The sequence below is a fragment of the Nannobrachium achirus genome (genome assembly GCF_963921795.1).
Source record: "Nannobrachium achirus genome assembly, chromosome: 14".
NCBI classification, from domain to species: domain Eukaryota; kingdom Metazoa; phylum Chordata; class Actinopteri; order Myctophiformes; family Myctophidae; genus Nannobrachium; species Nannobrachium achirus.
The window spans coordinates 39001998-39015566 of NC_137821.1; the positions used below are offsets into that span (position 1 = coordinate 39001998).

General features: G+C 39.1%; 1 protein-coding gene across 1 annotated transcript; it reads right to left on the bottom strand.

Annotated features, from left to right (window-relative positions):
* Nucleotides 1-1619: 1619 nt before the first annotated feature.
* On the bottom strand, nt 1620-9927 carry LOC308298030 (pyridine nucleotide-disulfide oxidoreductase domain-containing protein 1-like; the record flags this gene model as incomplete). Its single annotated transcript, XM_080741594.1, has 11 exons — nt 1620-1899; nt 3196-3285; nt 3953-4090; nt 4468-4590; nt 4930-5042; nt 5717-5801; nt 6415-6476; nt 7204-7400; nt 7790-7863; nt 8138-8266; nt 9763-9927. 11 exons carry the CDS (start codon nt 9925-9927, stop codon nt 1741-1743), a joined length of 1335 nt encoding a protein of 444 aa, XP_080597720.1. The 3' UTR covers nt 1620-1740.
* Nucleotides 9928-13569: the final 3642 nt, after the last annotated feature.

Sequence of the window (13569 nt, forward strand, 5' to 3'; positions counted from 1 at the left end):
TTTATTGGGTGTTATTTCTTTTTACTTCACTGTGCAGAACAAATCATACAAGATGTAACATAACATGCCTTCAAAATATCTTCAAATAAAATAGGGTTGTATGGAAAAATGTATCAAATTGATCAGTAAGCTATTTGTAAATATTGTATATAATGTTGTATTTGTCATATTTTTCTAATGTATTGTTTTTACCCTGTGGGCCTATATCCTGTAATAAAGTGAACATAAACCAGAGTTGAGCCTCTTTTTATATATTTGTTTTATATGCAATTGGTTCAATTTGACATCCTTTTAAATGTACTGAAAGCTAAAGTACAGTAGTCAACCATAGTGCCAACCAATATAACAAGCTAAGGGCACGGTCATACAGCACGCTCCCTCAATTACAGTTTGGTATAATTATTAAACAGTCTACTCGAATGCACCAATTTATTTCAATGGGAATGGTTTGCTTCCATTTTGCAGATTTCTGCAAAAAACAAAAACAAACGCTCCATTGCCATTGAAATGCATTGGCAGAATATAGGTGCAGTGTGACCGTGCCATTATATGGGAAAACAATCTAAGAACGCATCTAAGAGTGAGTGCTACTGTTTTTCAAAACTATTGCTATATCTGTGGGTTCTTAGCAAGTTATGCACATTGTAAATGCCAAATGATTATAATTATTTCTGTGAACATGAACGTGTAATAGTTTAATTTAAGTTATTATGGTATTAGCTTTGAAGCTGATCTTTGACAGAATGAATCATTCAAACAATAGTTTAATTTAATCAGAGTTAAGTTGGTGATATGAAGCTAATATTGATTGATTGAATATTTTATTACAATGGCTTCCAGTATCCACCACCTATGATGTCACTGGTAGGTGGGTTTCTGAACTGTCACATCCCTTATCTGAGACAGAGACGGGGTAGACAATAGTTTTACCATATTATGAGAAGCATTAACCCATTTAGGCCTAACCTATAGAATAGGGCTAAATCAGAAATTAGCCTACAAAACAAATATGTTGCTACATACTGTACATGTACTGTAAGCCCCTCCTAAACAGCAAAATGTGTTCCCGGCCTGAATGGGTTGGTTGAGGTTGAAAATAGGTGAAGTTGTCTTCTAAGTACATAGTAATTACAATGCAATATGTTTGTGAAGTGGGCGATTCTGCATCATTATGAGTACTTCTATTTGATACTACAAGCATAGTTTTTATTCCATTACTTGTGTATGTTTACTGTAAAACGTAATTTCCACATTCTAGTATTGCAACGTCATGTAGAAAATAAGTAAAAACACAGAGTACTTCTTCCACCACTGACTAAGAGTCTTCAAGAACAGATATAATACCTATGATGTAAATATTTCCATTGAGAGTGCAGGCAGCTGTTCGATCCCACTGAATCTGCATAGGAGAGATTTCTGTCCATTCAGTGGTTTCAGGGTGGAATGGACGGACGGACGGACGGACACACACACACACACACACACACACGATAAGACATTATTCATTGTCAACAAGGAGGGAGAAGAGGAAGAAGAATGAATGTGTAATAATACCAAAGCATTTTAAGTTAATCATTATCATGGCTGCTTGTGAGATAAACATTTTTTTTCCCCCAATATACAGATAGGCGGGTGTTTCCTTTCTTTTGTGTGAAATGTTCTTTGGCACATCCAGGCCACCACAGAAAGGGTTCATTGTGCAAGTACATTTGCGTCCTTCTGGGTTCCCTGCCCTGGACCTCAGTCAAAGTAGTCCTCTATATCGATGTTGGGGTTGAGCAGCTCGTCTCTGTAGGGCGTCAGGTCCATCTGGTTGAGGATCAGGTTCTCAAACGTCTCCTCCAGGTCTGTCTCTCCGACGAGCACCGCCCCAACCATCCTACCACCACTTAAAACCACCTGCCAAAAGCAGAGCAGTTAGCCAATAGATGATTATACAATTATAACCATGCACTGGTTAATTTGACATACAATTAAATAAACATTTATAGGTGAATTTAGTAAACTATGTGAGTGGTTCCCAACTTTTTCAGGCCATGACCTCCCAAAATAATCATATTTCGAGGGCATGGAGCGCAAAGAGGTTAAGAGACATTTTCAAAGTTTTACAGGATAGCTTTTCATTGATGGTAATAATTTAATTAAAACATTAAAAAGTCACATTTTAAAATACATTCATTGAAGCCTAATCTGCAAGTATAGATTGCTTAAACATGTTGTTTTTAATTCTAATAAAATAATTACAATGAATGGAAAGGTCCTGTAAAATTCTGAGAATTTCACATACGCCCGGAACAGCGGAAACCCCCTCCCTGACAAGCACTTGGAATGTAGTGTTATTTTGAGGCATTCAATTTAGTTTGACTCGGTTCCACAGGTACATTTTAGCCCCTTTCTTATATTATTTTACCATTGGCCAATGTTTAACCAGTTTTTATAGTATAGTTAGTTGATTATTTTTGATGCAGTATTTTTCTTTACTTTCTATTTTCTTTGGTAAATAGAAAAAATTCCTTAAATTACCACTTCATCTGGGGACGCCCCCAAAATCATGTGGGAAGTCAGGGTTTGGAAGTCAGGTTTAGACATGCTCTGGTCCAGAGCGTCAGTGCTGACGCTCTGACAGACCCGTCGCTAAATGACTAGACCAGGATTTCTCATTCCCTACGAGTGCTCAGCTTGAGTCAAAATAAACTAAACTACTTCTATACTCACCAAACCAAAGGTAGTTTTGTGTTGTTGAAAGTTTATTCTCCGCGGTGGGAAACCTCTCAGAACCCCACCCACTCTGTAAAATACATTATTTTTGTCATGAAATAAAACGCACCCACCTCGAGCCACCCAGCGGCCACCGCAGACACAACGGTTCACAACCCGGAAATAAGCGGCGGTCGAGTTGGATGCGTTTTATTTCATGACAAAAATAATCGTAGGGGCTGAGAAATCCCGGTCTGGTCATTTAGCGACGGGTCTGGACCAGAGCTAGGTGTAGACATGCTCTCTGAGTTATAGTTCAGAGAGTCAAGACATCTGGACTGAGGTGCACAGGTTCTGAGAAAAGCTTTTGAGACATTCAGTTTCACCAATATTACCACGATAACCACTGTTACCGTGACAATATTGAATTCATCAACAGAACCGTGACACAATGAAATAACCACTGTTAGCTTGACACACTGAATGCACCACTGTTACCTTGACATATTCCCGGCCTTTAGTGCAACGGACCAGCAGCTCTTGATCTAACCCCAGCCCCTGGCCATTAAACTTCCCCAGCAGGACAACCTGTAGTATGGACAAAATGTGAGAGACACACAGGTAGGTTTAGACAGCAGGTTGACTTAAATGTTAAGAAAAACAGGCAGTCAATAATATTCACTGGCCCCTTTTACAAATTATGTTTTGTATCCAGATAGTATTCACCCTAAAAACTATACATTTATATTTTCCCCAGTGCAAAACACAAAAACATAAGATTCACAGCTTTGCACCTGGAGTTGCTTGGTGCATAGCAGCAATTTATTCCATTTTCAATCGCATGTCCTACCCGACCACGGCTCCATACAGCTGGGTTCAATCATTAATCAGTTTTTTTTTATTTCGCTCAAAAGTAAATGTTTCACTAGAAACATTTAGCCAGTAGCGTAATGTCCAGAGTCCCTATCCCAGCGGTCCTGTATGGAGCCGTAGTCAGGTAGGACATGAAATCGAAAATGGAATAAATTGCTGCTTTGGACCAAACAACTGCTGGATCACCCTGGAAGCTTCCAAAAACATACTTTTAAAGTTAGGAAAGTCGTTTTCCACCAAAACTCTCCTTTACGCCTTGCCATAGCACAAAGCAATTTTTGTGCATAGCGTATAAGTCTTAAGAGGACCCTTGAAACCTGTTTTATCCGCAAAGCGCAAAGGTCTGGTCTGGTTGTATGCAAGAGCGCGCCTCATACCGTACCTTATAGTTGAAGAATTTGGTGATGTGTGAGAAGAGCTCGAAGCAGAACTCCAGCTCTATTGGTTCTGACAGGACGTGGGCAGCCATGCAGCTGCCAGCGTACCAGCCCATCTGACGAGCCTGAGTCCACAGACGCATCTAGCCAGAACATCACAGTCGCACACAGAACATCACGCAAGCACAGTCGCGCACACGCACACACACACACAGTCTTAGATAACTTGAACTCAAGTGAGAAATACTTTTAACCCCTTTCAATTCGCAGATGTCCCTATTTTAGCCCTGTCTCATAAATTGTCAAAGATCTACAATCTCACAGGCTTGTACAGTATGTATATCTATATGGGTTTAAGTGGCCAACTAAGAATTTGATTCCAAAGCATTGCAAATGTATTACTACGGACAATAAGTCATTATTATCAGAAAGGTCTCATCTTTGAATTCAATAGTAAACTAAAATAAGTTTTACTTTTATCCTAGCAATCAATTTGTATGAGGAATGCAGCAATGTCTACCTGCTGCCACAGTGGGCTGTGTTCCCAGCATGCCGTGCACACGTCTCCTGCAGCATAGATGTCTGCTTGTGATGTCATCATGTGGTCGTCTACTCGTAGACCGCCGTCATGTGCCAGCACAAACTACACACACAGGCAAATATTATACAGCAGCACTTTAGTGGATACTTCTCCATTTCTTCTACTATGCATGTGTTTTTTACATTCAAACGTTGTGTCATCATCCCCAATTCAATTGCCAGCAGGCTACACATTCTCTCACTTGTATCCAAAAAAATAATCATCTCCATTACTTCTGGTCAGGTGTTAGTGACCCTAAGATTATAATGGCTTCTACTTGCATTATAATAAATACTTTTCAAGTTTAAACTCTCATTTAATTTAGGTTAAGGTTAATCAAAACCTAAGTCAAAATGAACACTATTGTCTACATACAGTACCACCATGCATACATATCCTTACATTATTTCCTTGAAGAAATGGTTCTGTGTTGGGCACCACACCAGTAGCACTGACAATGAAGTCACAGCCAATTGTCTTCCCATTAGTCAGCCGGACATAGACTGGCCAAGATCCTATGAATACAGTAGTAAGAAAACAACAATTTGTAGAATGTTAGGGATAGGGTTCTCCTCTTAGGCTCCTAGTTCATTACATTACAAAAGATCCATACTTTGGCAAATGAGCGAGAAAACACTAATGTTATACTGCCGCCGAATTAGTTACTGTATCAAATATGAGTATCTAAATATCGTAAATTACACAGACTACAGAGCCACCTCCCTGACAATATAGTCTGGACAATTGGTTTCTGTTTGGAACACAATTCTTATATGAGACGATTGACCCAGATGACCCAATGTTATTCTCCGTAGAAAAAATCCTTCCTGACCCAGGGGATGAATGAGTGATGTCAGGACTTCGGTAGTCAACAGATTCTACAATTAGAACTACATACAAACATTCTACAACTATATAGATGTACCGTAGAGTCTACAAAGACAACAAACACAGTGGTATTTCAGGGCAATCTGTATTAATCCTCTGACTGCCAAAGGTGGTGTAAGATTAGAATGTTTTTGGTTAAATTGTGTTAAATGGTTCTATACTAGTACTAGTAATAATTGATATTGAGTGTACAGTATGTTCAGTAGCAGGGGTCTCCCCAGCTCTTTCGTAAACAGAACAAGCCATACTAGAGTACCTTTAAGTTACAAGAATGCCAACATGAGTCGCAAAATGACCTCACCTCTCTCAGATACAGGCGTTTCCAGCTCCTCATGTGTGTAGATCTTGTCCACTTCACACTGATATTCCACAGACACAGACACTCTCTGTGGACAACACATAGAGAGCAGATGTAGAAAGTATGACCTTACTCAAACACCAGCTAATGTCCTCTGTCCACTATACATAACAAAGCATATCTGTATTTAATTATCAAATTAAATTAAAAAAGTCCACCAAGGTGGTAAGGAAGCGGCACTCCAAAATAAACATATATATTTTTTTTTTTAGTCAAGATTTATTTTCCAACAAATTTCCATTTTCTTTATTCTTGCGTGTTTTGGCATGACGTCTTCATCAGAGCAAGCTTCTGTTTTACTACTTTAGTTATGTTTATAATAATAAACATAATAACTACTTTATTATGTTTGTCTTGTATGCTCAGTACTTTCCACTTCCCAACTATGGAATTTGACTGCCACAGATCGGCTAAATTTGCTACTTTTGCACAACACTGTCATACGACAAAGTATAAAAATTTCTGAAATCATAAAAAGACGAAACATGGAGATATGAGGTTTCTGCCCGACAGCAAAGCTAAGCTAGCCTTGTTCCAGACCCTGAATCGCTAGCCACACCCCTTTAATTTGGTGAAACGAAATGTCAATTCAGGCTGAGTGTCAGGCTAAAGCTAAGCTATACTACTCCATAAATGATCACCTCGTCTGCACCTCTCAGAGTGATGCCTTCATTCCAGTCTGGTCCCAGGGCACTGCCAGGCTCTGCAGAGGTAGAACCACCTTCTCGTCTGTCTCCTAGTACACACGCACGCACGCACGCACGCACGCACGCACGCACGCACGCACACACACACACGCACACACACGCGCACACACACACACACACACACACAGTAGTAAAATTGTTTGCAGTGAAATCAATACTGTGAATGCAATTTCTCTGCCGTCTGGGAGCCAGAAGGTTCTAAGCTCTAAAGTAGCCTGATAATGCCTCGGCGGTTTGAGTCAAGATCCCAATGATCTTTACTACATGTCTTTACTCATCTCTCTCTCTCCATGTTTCCTGTCCATCTCCACTTTCCACAAAAAATAGAGGCAGAAAAAGCCCCCAAAAATATCTAAATAAATAAAAAGGTCACCACTGACATTGGGTCCATAATGAAATCAATGCCTGAGGACTGGGGAGCAGTTAGGTGTTAAGTGCGTGCCTTGCTCAAGACAAGAACACTTCAACAGCCATGTTTCTCATTCAAATGTAATCATGCTTACAGTGTCAAATAAGATTATACAATTTAAAAAGTGTTAAATACAGATTTATCAAATGACTCAAGGACTGATTACGACTTGAGTATTTCGGGCTTGTTGCGTTTCTTGTTGAACGGCCCCAGAATGGCTTTTACACCGCCTGAGGAGCAGTCAACGGGCAAGGTATTATGAGAAGGCACAGAAGGTTCTGTGTACTTCAGTCAGTCTATTTGAGTGTGGCCACCTGCAGTGTAGGTGTGGGACGGTCCAGGCCTGGCCTCCTCTGTGGTGTAACGGGCTCTCTTACAGGTGGCGCCCCCCTCTGGTCGTTCTGCCTCCAGGGAGGGGATCAGAAACTGTGCAGCTCCTGCATCAAAGAACGCGTTCCCTATGGCCTTGTCCTTCACTGCCCAGATCACCTCACAGCCTTGCACTTCGTACCTGAAGAACAAAAACACAGCAACACTTTTTTAGAACATTAACCCTGCCATCTCTATTTTGGGCATATCATTAATCATTATAGGTGGAAAGCTAAAATGTATTGCTCAAAATGTTGTTTTGCATGTAATGCACAATATAGGTAAAGCGCCTTGGATAAAGGCACTATATAAATGCACCATTTACCATTTATTATAGTTACTATCTCAGTGGTTTGTTCCCCTTTAAAATATGTTTTACTGAACTTACGAGAAATTAATCATATATCATAATGTGCATTGTTATGGTCCATAAAGAAAAAGATAAATGTACCACTAAGCACAATTGTGATAGTGTAAATGTTGAGGTCATATGCGATACCTCGTGCAACTGAGCATTGATGGTAAACTCACACTAATTCCAAGGCAATACCGCCATTTCCCACAACCACAATCCTCTTTGCCTTGGATAACCGCTTCTGAAACTCCTGCAAGCACAAAGAACTGGTAAACTTTCACATATTTATTTTTTATAGCCATCAGGTTTTCTATTTCTCTCTCTTGAACCAGAACATTTCAATCAATAACACCATTATATCCATCATCAATCAATCTTCTACACTAATTCTTCATATTCTGTAAGTATGTATGTTATGACATGACCAGTGACACCTCCTTGCAGCGAGGAGGATACACCAAGTGTCTCGGAAGAGATACTTGGTTGTTTTAGCAGCAACAGAGATAAGGGATGCTGTGTCCTACCTGGGCACTGTCTGTGTCCCGTATCCCCAGCACAAAAGGGTTGTCCTTGGTCAGGAGTTTTGGTCTGGCCCCACTGCAGATGCACAGCTTCTCATAACCCACCTCCAGACCATCCAAGGTCTGTAGAGTCTGATAATCAAAGAGGAGGAGGACTGAGCACTATATTGACATAATATCAATATGAGTGATATGGGAGTAGATATATCGCGTGTGATCAGGATATCGTGAAATGCCAAGTGTTGTGTAGTGTGGTTGAAGAGGGAAAAAACTTCAAATCAAAACAATATCATCAACCTAAAATGTGTGCTCAAAAACAGAGTCAGTATACGGTATAAGAGTAAATTAACAATTTAATGTCCAAATGGAGTATCATATGTGTTTGCAGATAACTAATAAAAGTAACAGTAAAAGGTATAAAAGATTATAAGTAACTGTAAAGTATGTCTGGAACTCGTACATTTCATCTTGTAACAGCAGACTGTGTGCATGGCATAGCTTTGGGCAGCATTTGCAATCAAACGTCCACAGGGTGGCAGTAGTGGACAGGTAATAAAGGACCCTACTGTGGCTCCATGATGTTGCTGCATGACAGTCTGTGCTACAGTACAGTATGTAATATACACAGTCTAGTATAGCAACACGGTCATACAGGTTGATCAAGACCTTGTACTAATATATTGTTTTGTTATCCAAAACAATGCTCCAATTAAAAGGAAATACCAGCCTTTAAAGCAGAGTAAGTGGTTTGTTGTTGTTTTTCAACCTGGACCATGTTTTCTTGGTTGCATCAAACCCATGGGTTCTGATAACATTTGTCACTTCTGTCAGTGTAGAACTTCACATACCAGATGCACAGTCCATCATAGGGGTAGAACAAACACATCTGAACCCAACATTTTTAAAACAAAATAACTTCAACTAGGCCTGCATATTTTTTTACTATCATATTGACAAATTCGACAATATTAGTAAATATCCTTGGATATGCTTCATCCAGCAACAGTATGCCGAACAATATCCTCTATGCTGAATTCTCCTTGCAGGCGTCTCAGGTATGTTGCTCGTTACTCTAGACAACAGTATGTGCCGTAAAAAACAGTTTATTAGGACTAATATAATTGTGTATTATTGATTCATTGCTTACCATAGGATATTATAGAAAGCATTATGACGCACTAGGAAGTAGGAAGATATGGCTAAACTTTGAATGCTTTTACATTTTATTGGATGTGTCTTTTATCCAAAATACTTTATGGCATTTGGCACAGCTGTCTGCAGTGGTGTGATATTGATTTTAGAAGTGTGTGTCCTCTAAATTCATGACGTCATGCGTGCACGCTGTTTTTATTGTTAATTAGTGTGTGCATATGAGGCGCGCGTGCGTGCAGCAAAATAAGTGTGGGCTCGCCGAGCCCACACGAGCCTATGGCATCTCACCCCTGGTTGTCTGCCCTTATGCTCTCCATTTGATGAGCTGCAAAATAGGAACATGGCATTGACAAGCCAGAGGCCACCACCCTTCACAATGAATAGAATAGAAATACTCTATTGATCTCTGTGGGAAATGTTCAATAGGAACATGGCATTGACTATCCTCCCTCCTCCATGAATGAAAAGCTACTTACATGGTTGTGTGCGTGGAGGGATGTGGCAGCAGATTGGATTACAGTGAGGTTGGGATATTTCTCCTCCAGAACACTGGATGGACGTTCAGCAACGTCAAACTCTTCCAGCGTCTTGGAAACCTGACAAAAACAAACAGTGTTGTTGTCTATTGCAGTGGTTTTCATTTCAACCAGTGGTCCAGGGACAACCAGTGGTCCTTGAGGGCCCGTGTTCAAGGTGTTCCCCAGCTAAATTAGCTAAATAAAGTTGGTAACCAAATGGACCCTTATAGATCACTCTTTTTTTACTCAGCGTAAAATTAAACCAAACCATTTGGTTTCATTTTACGTTGTCAAGAGTTAAATTATTGTTAAACATCTGCAGTATGCACAATGTAGAAGAATTGTTATTATATCTCTCCTATGGTCCCACACCAATACAGCATAGAATTATGGACAAAATCTTATCCAACAAGAAAATATTCTACGTTTTGGGTCTGAGAGACTAAATCTCATCAAATGGTGGTCCGTGGCTCAAATGCAGAATAAATAATGGACCTTGATATGAAAAGGGTTGAAAACCACTGACCTAATGTAAATACTAAACCTCCATTCTCCCTTACAAAGTTCAAATGAAATCAAAAGGCTGATGACAGATGTACAGTACCACTCAATAAATATGATATGAAGAGTTACCCGGTATTATAACAAGGTGCTGATATAGGGTAGTGACATGTATACTTGAGGAGAGTCAGTGTATTTAAAATTTTGGGTTCCCAGATTGGGGAAATCGCGCTCTTTCGAACGACCATCATTTCGACCGGAGGGTTAGCGACTCACTCCACGGAGGTTAGGGTTAGGGTGAGGGTTAGAGATGGGTGTCAAAAAGATGACATGTAGTAACAGCGACACGCTCCCCCCAGATTGGTAGATTGAGCAGGGCTACAATACATAATAAACATGCTTGACGTCCAACTATGGGTGGGGCGATATGGTGATAAATATCGTTGAGAGGCATGTCTCAACGATATGCCTTTTCAGAGATATTGAATATATATACAATGAGGGAGCTTTATAAAAAAATCCTGTTGAATTGATAATACAGAGATTCAATGCAAAATTCATTTAAACCTGCATTTTGGTCTAAATCAGTAGTTCCCAAACATTACAATGTCAAGATCTTCCCTTAACTCTGACAGTATACAAATTAAACCAAATGGACCCTTACAGGGTCCATTTGGTTTCATTTGCAAACTGTCATTGTCAGGTATACTGTCATTTGTATACTGTCATTTGTATACTCAATGCCTATGTCATGTATACTGTCATTTTGTATACTGTCAGAGTTACAGGTCAATTTAGACCCCACTTTGAGGACCACTGGTCTAAATGGTCTGTTACTCCTTTTTCTTTCAGTTTTTGTTATCTTGTAGCCAGGTGGTTGTACGGTTAAGTAACTAGAAAAATAACCATAAAATTACCAACATGAAAAAGAATCGTGATAAGATTGTGTATTGTGGTACAGCTTGGAAGAATATTGTGATTTGGGATATTGTATTTTTCCATATAGCCCACCCCTACGTCCAACTTGAGTGCTATGAATAGACACACATGAACTTTTGGTGTGGATCAGGGAACAGACCCTCATCATCATCATCATCCTCACTTGCCTGAAGTTCTCCACTGTTTTGAATATACAGCTGCAGTGACCAGAGCCACGCCAGCGGAGCCACGCCAGCGGATGGAAACCGGGACAACAGCTGTTTATGTCACATGGAAACAATTTGATCAGCAACTGTTGTTAACTTGTTAGGCAGTAGTATAATGACATTGATGACTCTGGGTGACCATCAAATAGCTGATCAGAGAGAGAACTCAACAAAGTACAACAATCCATAACCCCCCCCCCCCCCCACAGTTTTCACAACTAACAAGCCATTACCTTTGCCTTACCACAAGGTAATAACCAGTGGTGTAAAGTACAATATTGAGGTATTAGCACTTTACTTGTGTATTTCCCAATTTTCAATACTTTTACTTCTAGGCCTACTCCATTACATCTCGGATCCAAATATTGTACTTTTACTTCACTATGATTATTTGAAAGATTTGGTAGTTACTTTGCAGATATAAATTACAATATCATAAAACATACATTAACCACTTTAGCCCTATTTTATACCTATGCTATTTGAAAATAGCCAATCAATCTACATACAAGATCTGCTATTTTCTAACATTTTATGCTTTTACTTTTGGTACTTTTTGAGTACATTTTGATGCCAAGCCAATACCTTCGCAGTCGCAATTTTACTAATTTTGAATTACGGACTTTTACTTGTAACTTGTAAGTAATTCTACATTGCAGTAGCCGCAAATTGCTACACTAGATTTTTTTATAATCGGATGAATCTAGGGTTGCAATACCTCCCATAGGCAGCCAATGCATCAATCAAAACGTTATTTTGCTATCTGATTGTATTAAACAACGTCAGTGAGCTTGTAGATCAGCTATTTTTGAGGTTTGTTGTAGAGGGAAAAAAAGAACAGATAAAGATACAAGTTTTCCAAGTATTGAGGGTTTAAGTAGTTAATTGTCTGAAAATACATAATATGTCAAATGTTATCTAAGAAATCTATGAAAGATTTACAACACAATTCTATACAATATGTCGAGTGGGGGTCCCTGCTTCATCTTCATGTCAACTAGGGTCCTTGGCTTGAAAAATGTTGAAGATCCTCCAGCTATAGATGGACTGTATACTGTATACCATGAGCTATATTGCACACAACATTTATCATGATTGTACCTCTATGGCTGAGTGATCATTTTGAGGTATTTGTACTTTACTTGAGTACTTCCAATTTCCAATACTTTTACTTCTATGCAAAGCCACTACATTTCAGAGGCAAATATTATACATTTACTCCACTACATTTATATGAAAACTCGAATTACTACTTACTTACTGTAGATGGCTATTAAGGTCACACTGTGAGTTTGTAGATCTCTATTTTCAAAGGATTTTATAGGCCTACATTTGAAAACTTGTGAACTTTGTATTTTAAGTATATGTGTTGTACTTTTAAGTACATTTTGCATTCCAGACTTTTACTTTCAACAGAGTATTTCTACATTGCAGTATTGATTATTTACTTAAATAGTACTTTTTTCCCAACACTGGTTATCTAATCCACAGCCATGGATGAAATGTTTTCTAAATATAATTGGCTCGACTTGAAACTGAGTTTGCATGTCCAAACTAAAAATGTGTAATTAAACCACAATCAAATCCATATCTAACCATAGCCTACAGTAAACACAGGCTAACGTAAATCCGTAAGCTAGGCTACATCCATACACACTGCCTAAAGCCTATCTTGAATATGAACTTGAAGACTAAACGAAATCTGATCTGAACGTTCATTAGAAAGCAAAACAGTGCTACAAACAGTTTGATCGAGGAACACTTACATGTTGATGTAATGTAAAAGGTCACGTTCTATTTGAAGCCCCATTCAGACTGTATCTGTGTGAGGGATAATCACTGTCACTAATGAATATTGGTTAAGTCACGAATCCCGGGGCAGCGTTTACCTTGAAGCGGCCAATAGTGGAAAAACTACTCGAATGTTTTACTCAAGTAAAAGTATAAATGTTGTAGAAATACTTTGTTACAACAAATACAGCTAATTAAGTTGCTAAACGCCCGGAATTCCATGAATGTACATAGGTAAAAGTAGACCTACAAAAGTATTTTAGTGTAAAAGTGCTCATTATGCAGAATGTCCAGTTTTCAAATCGTCTATAAAAATACATCTTTGAAA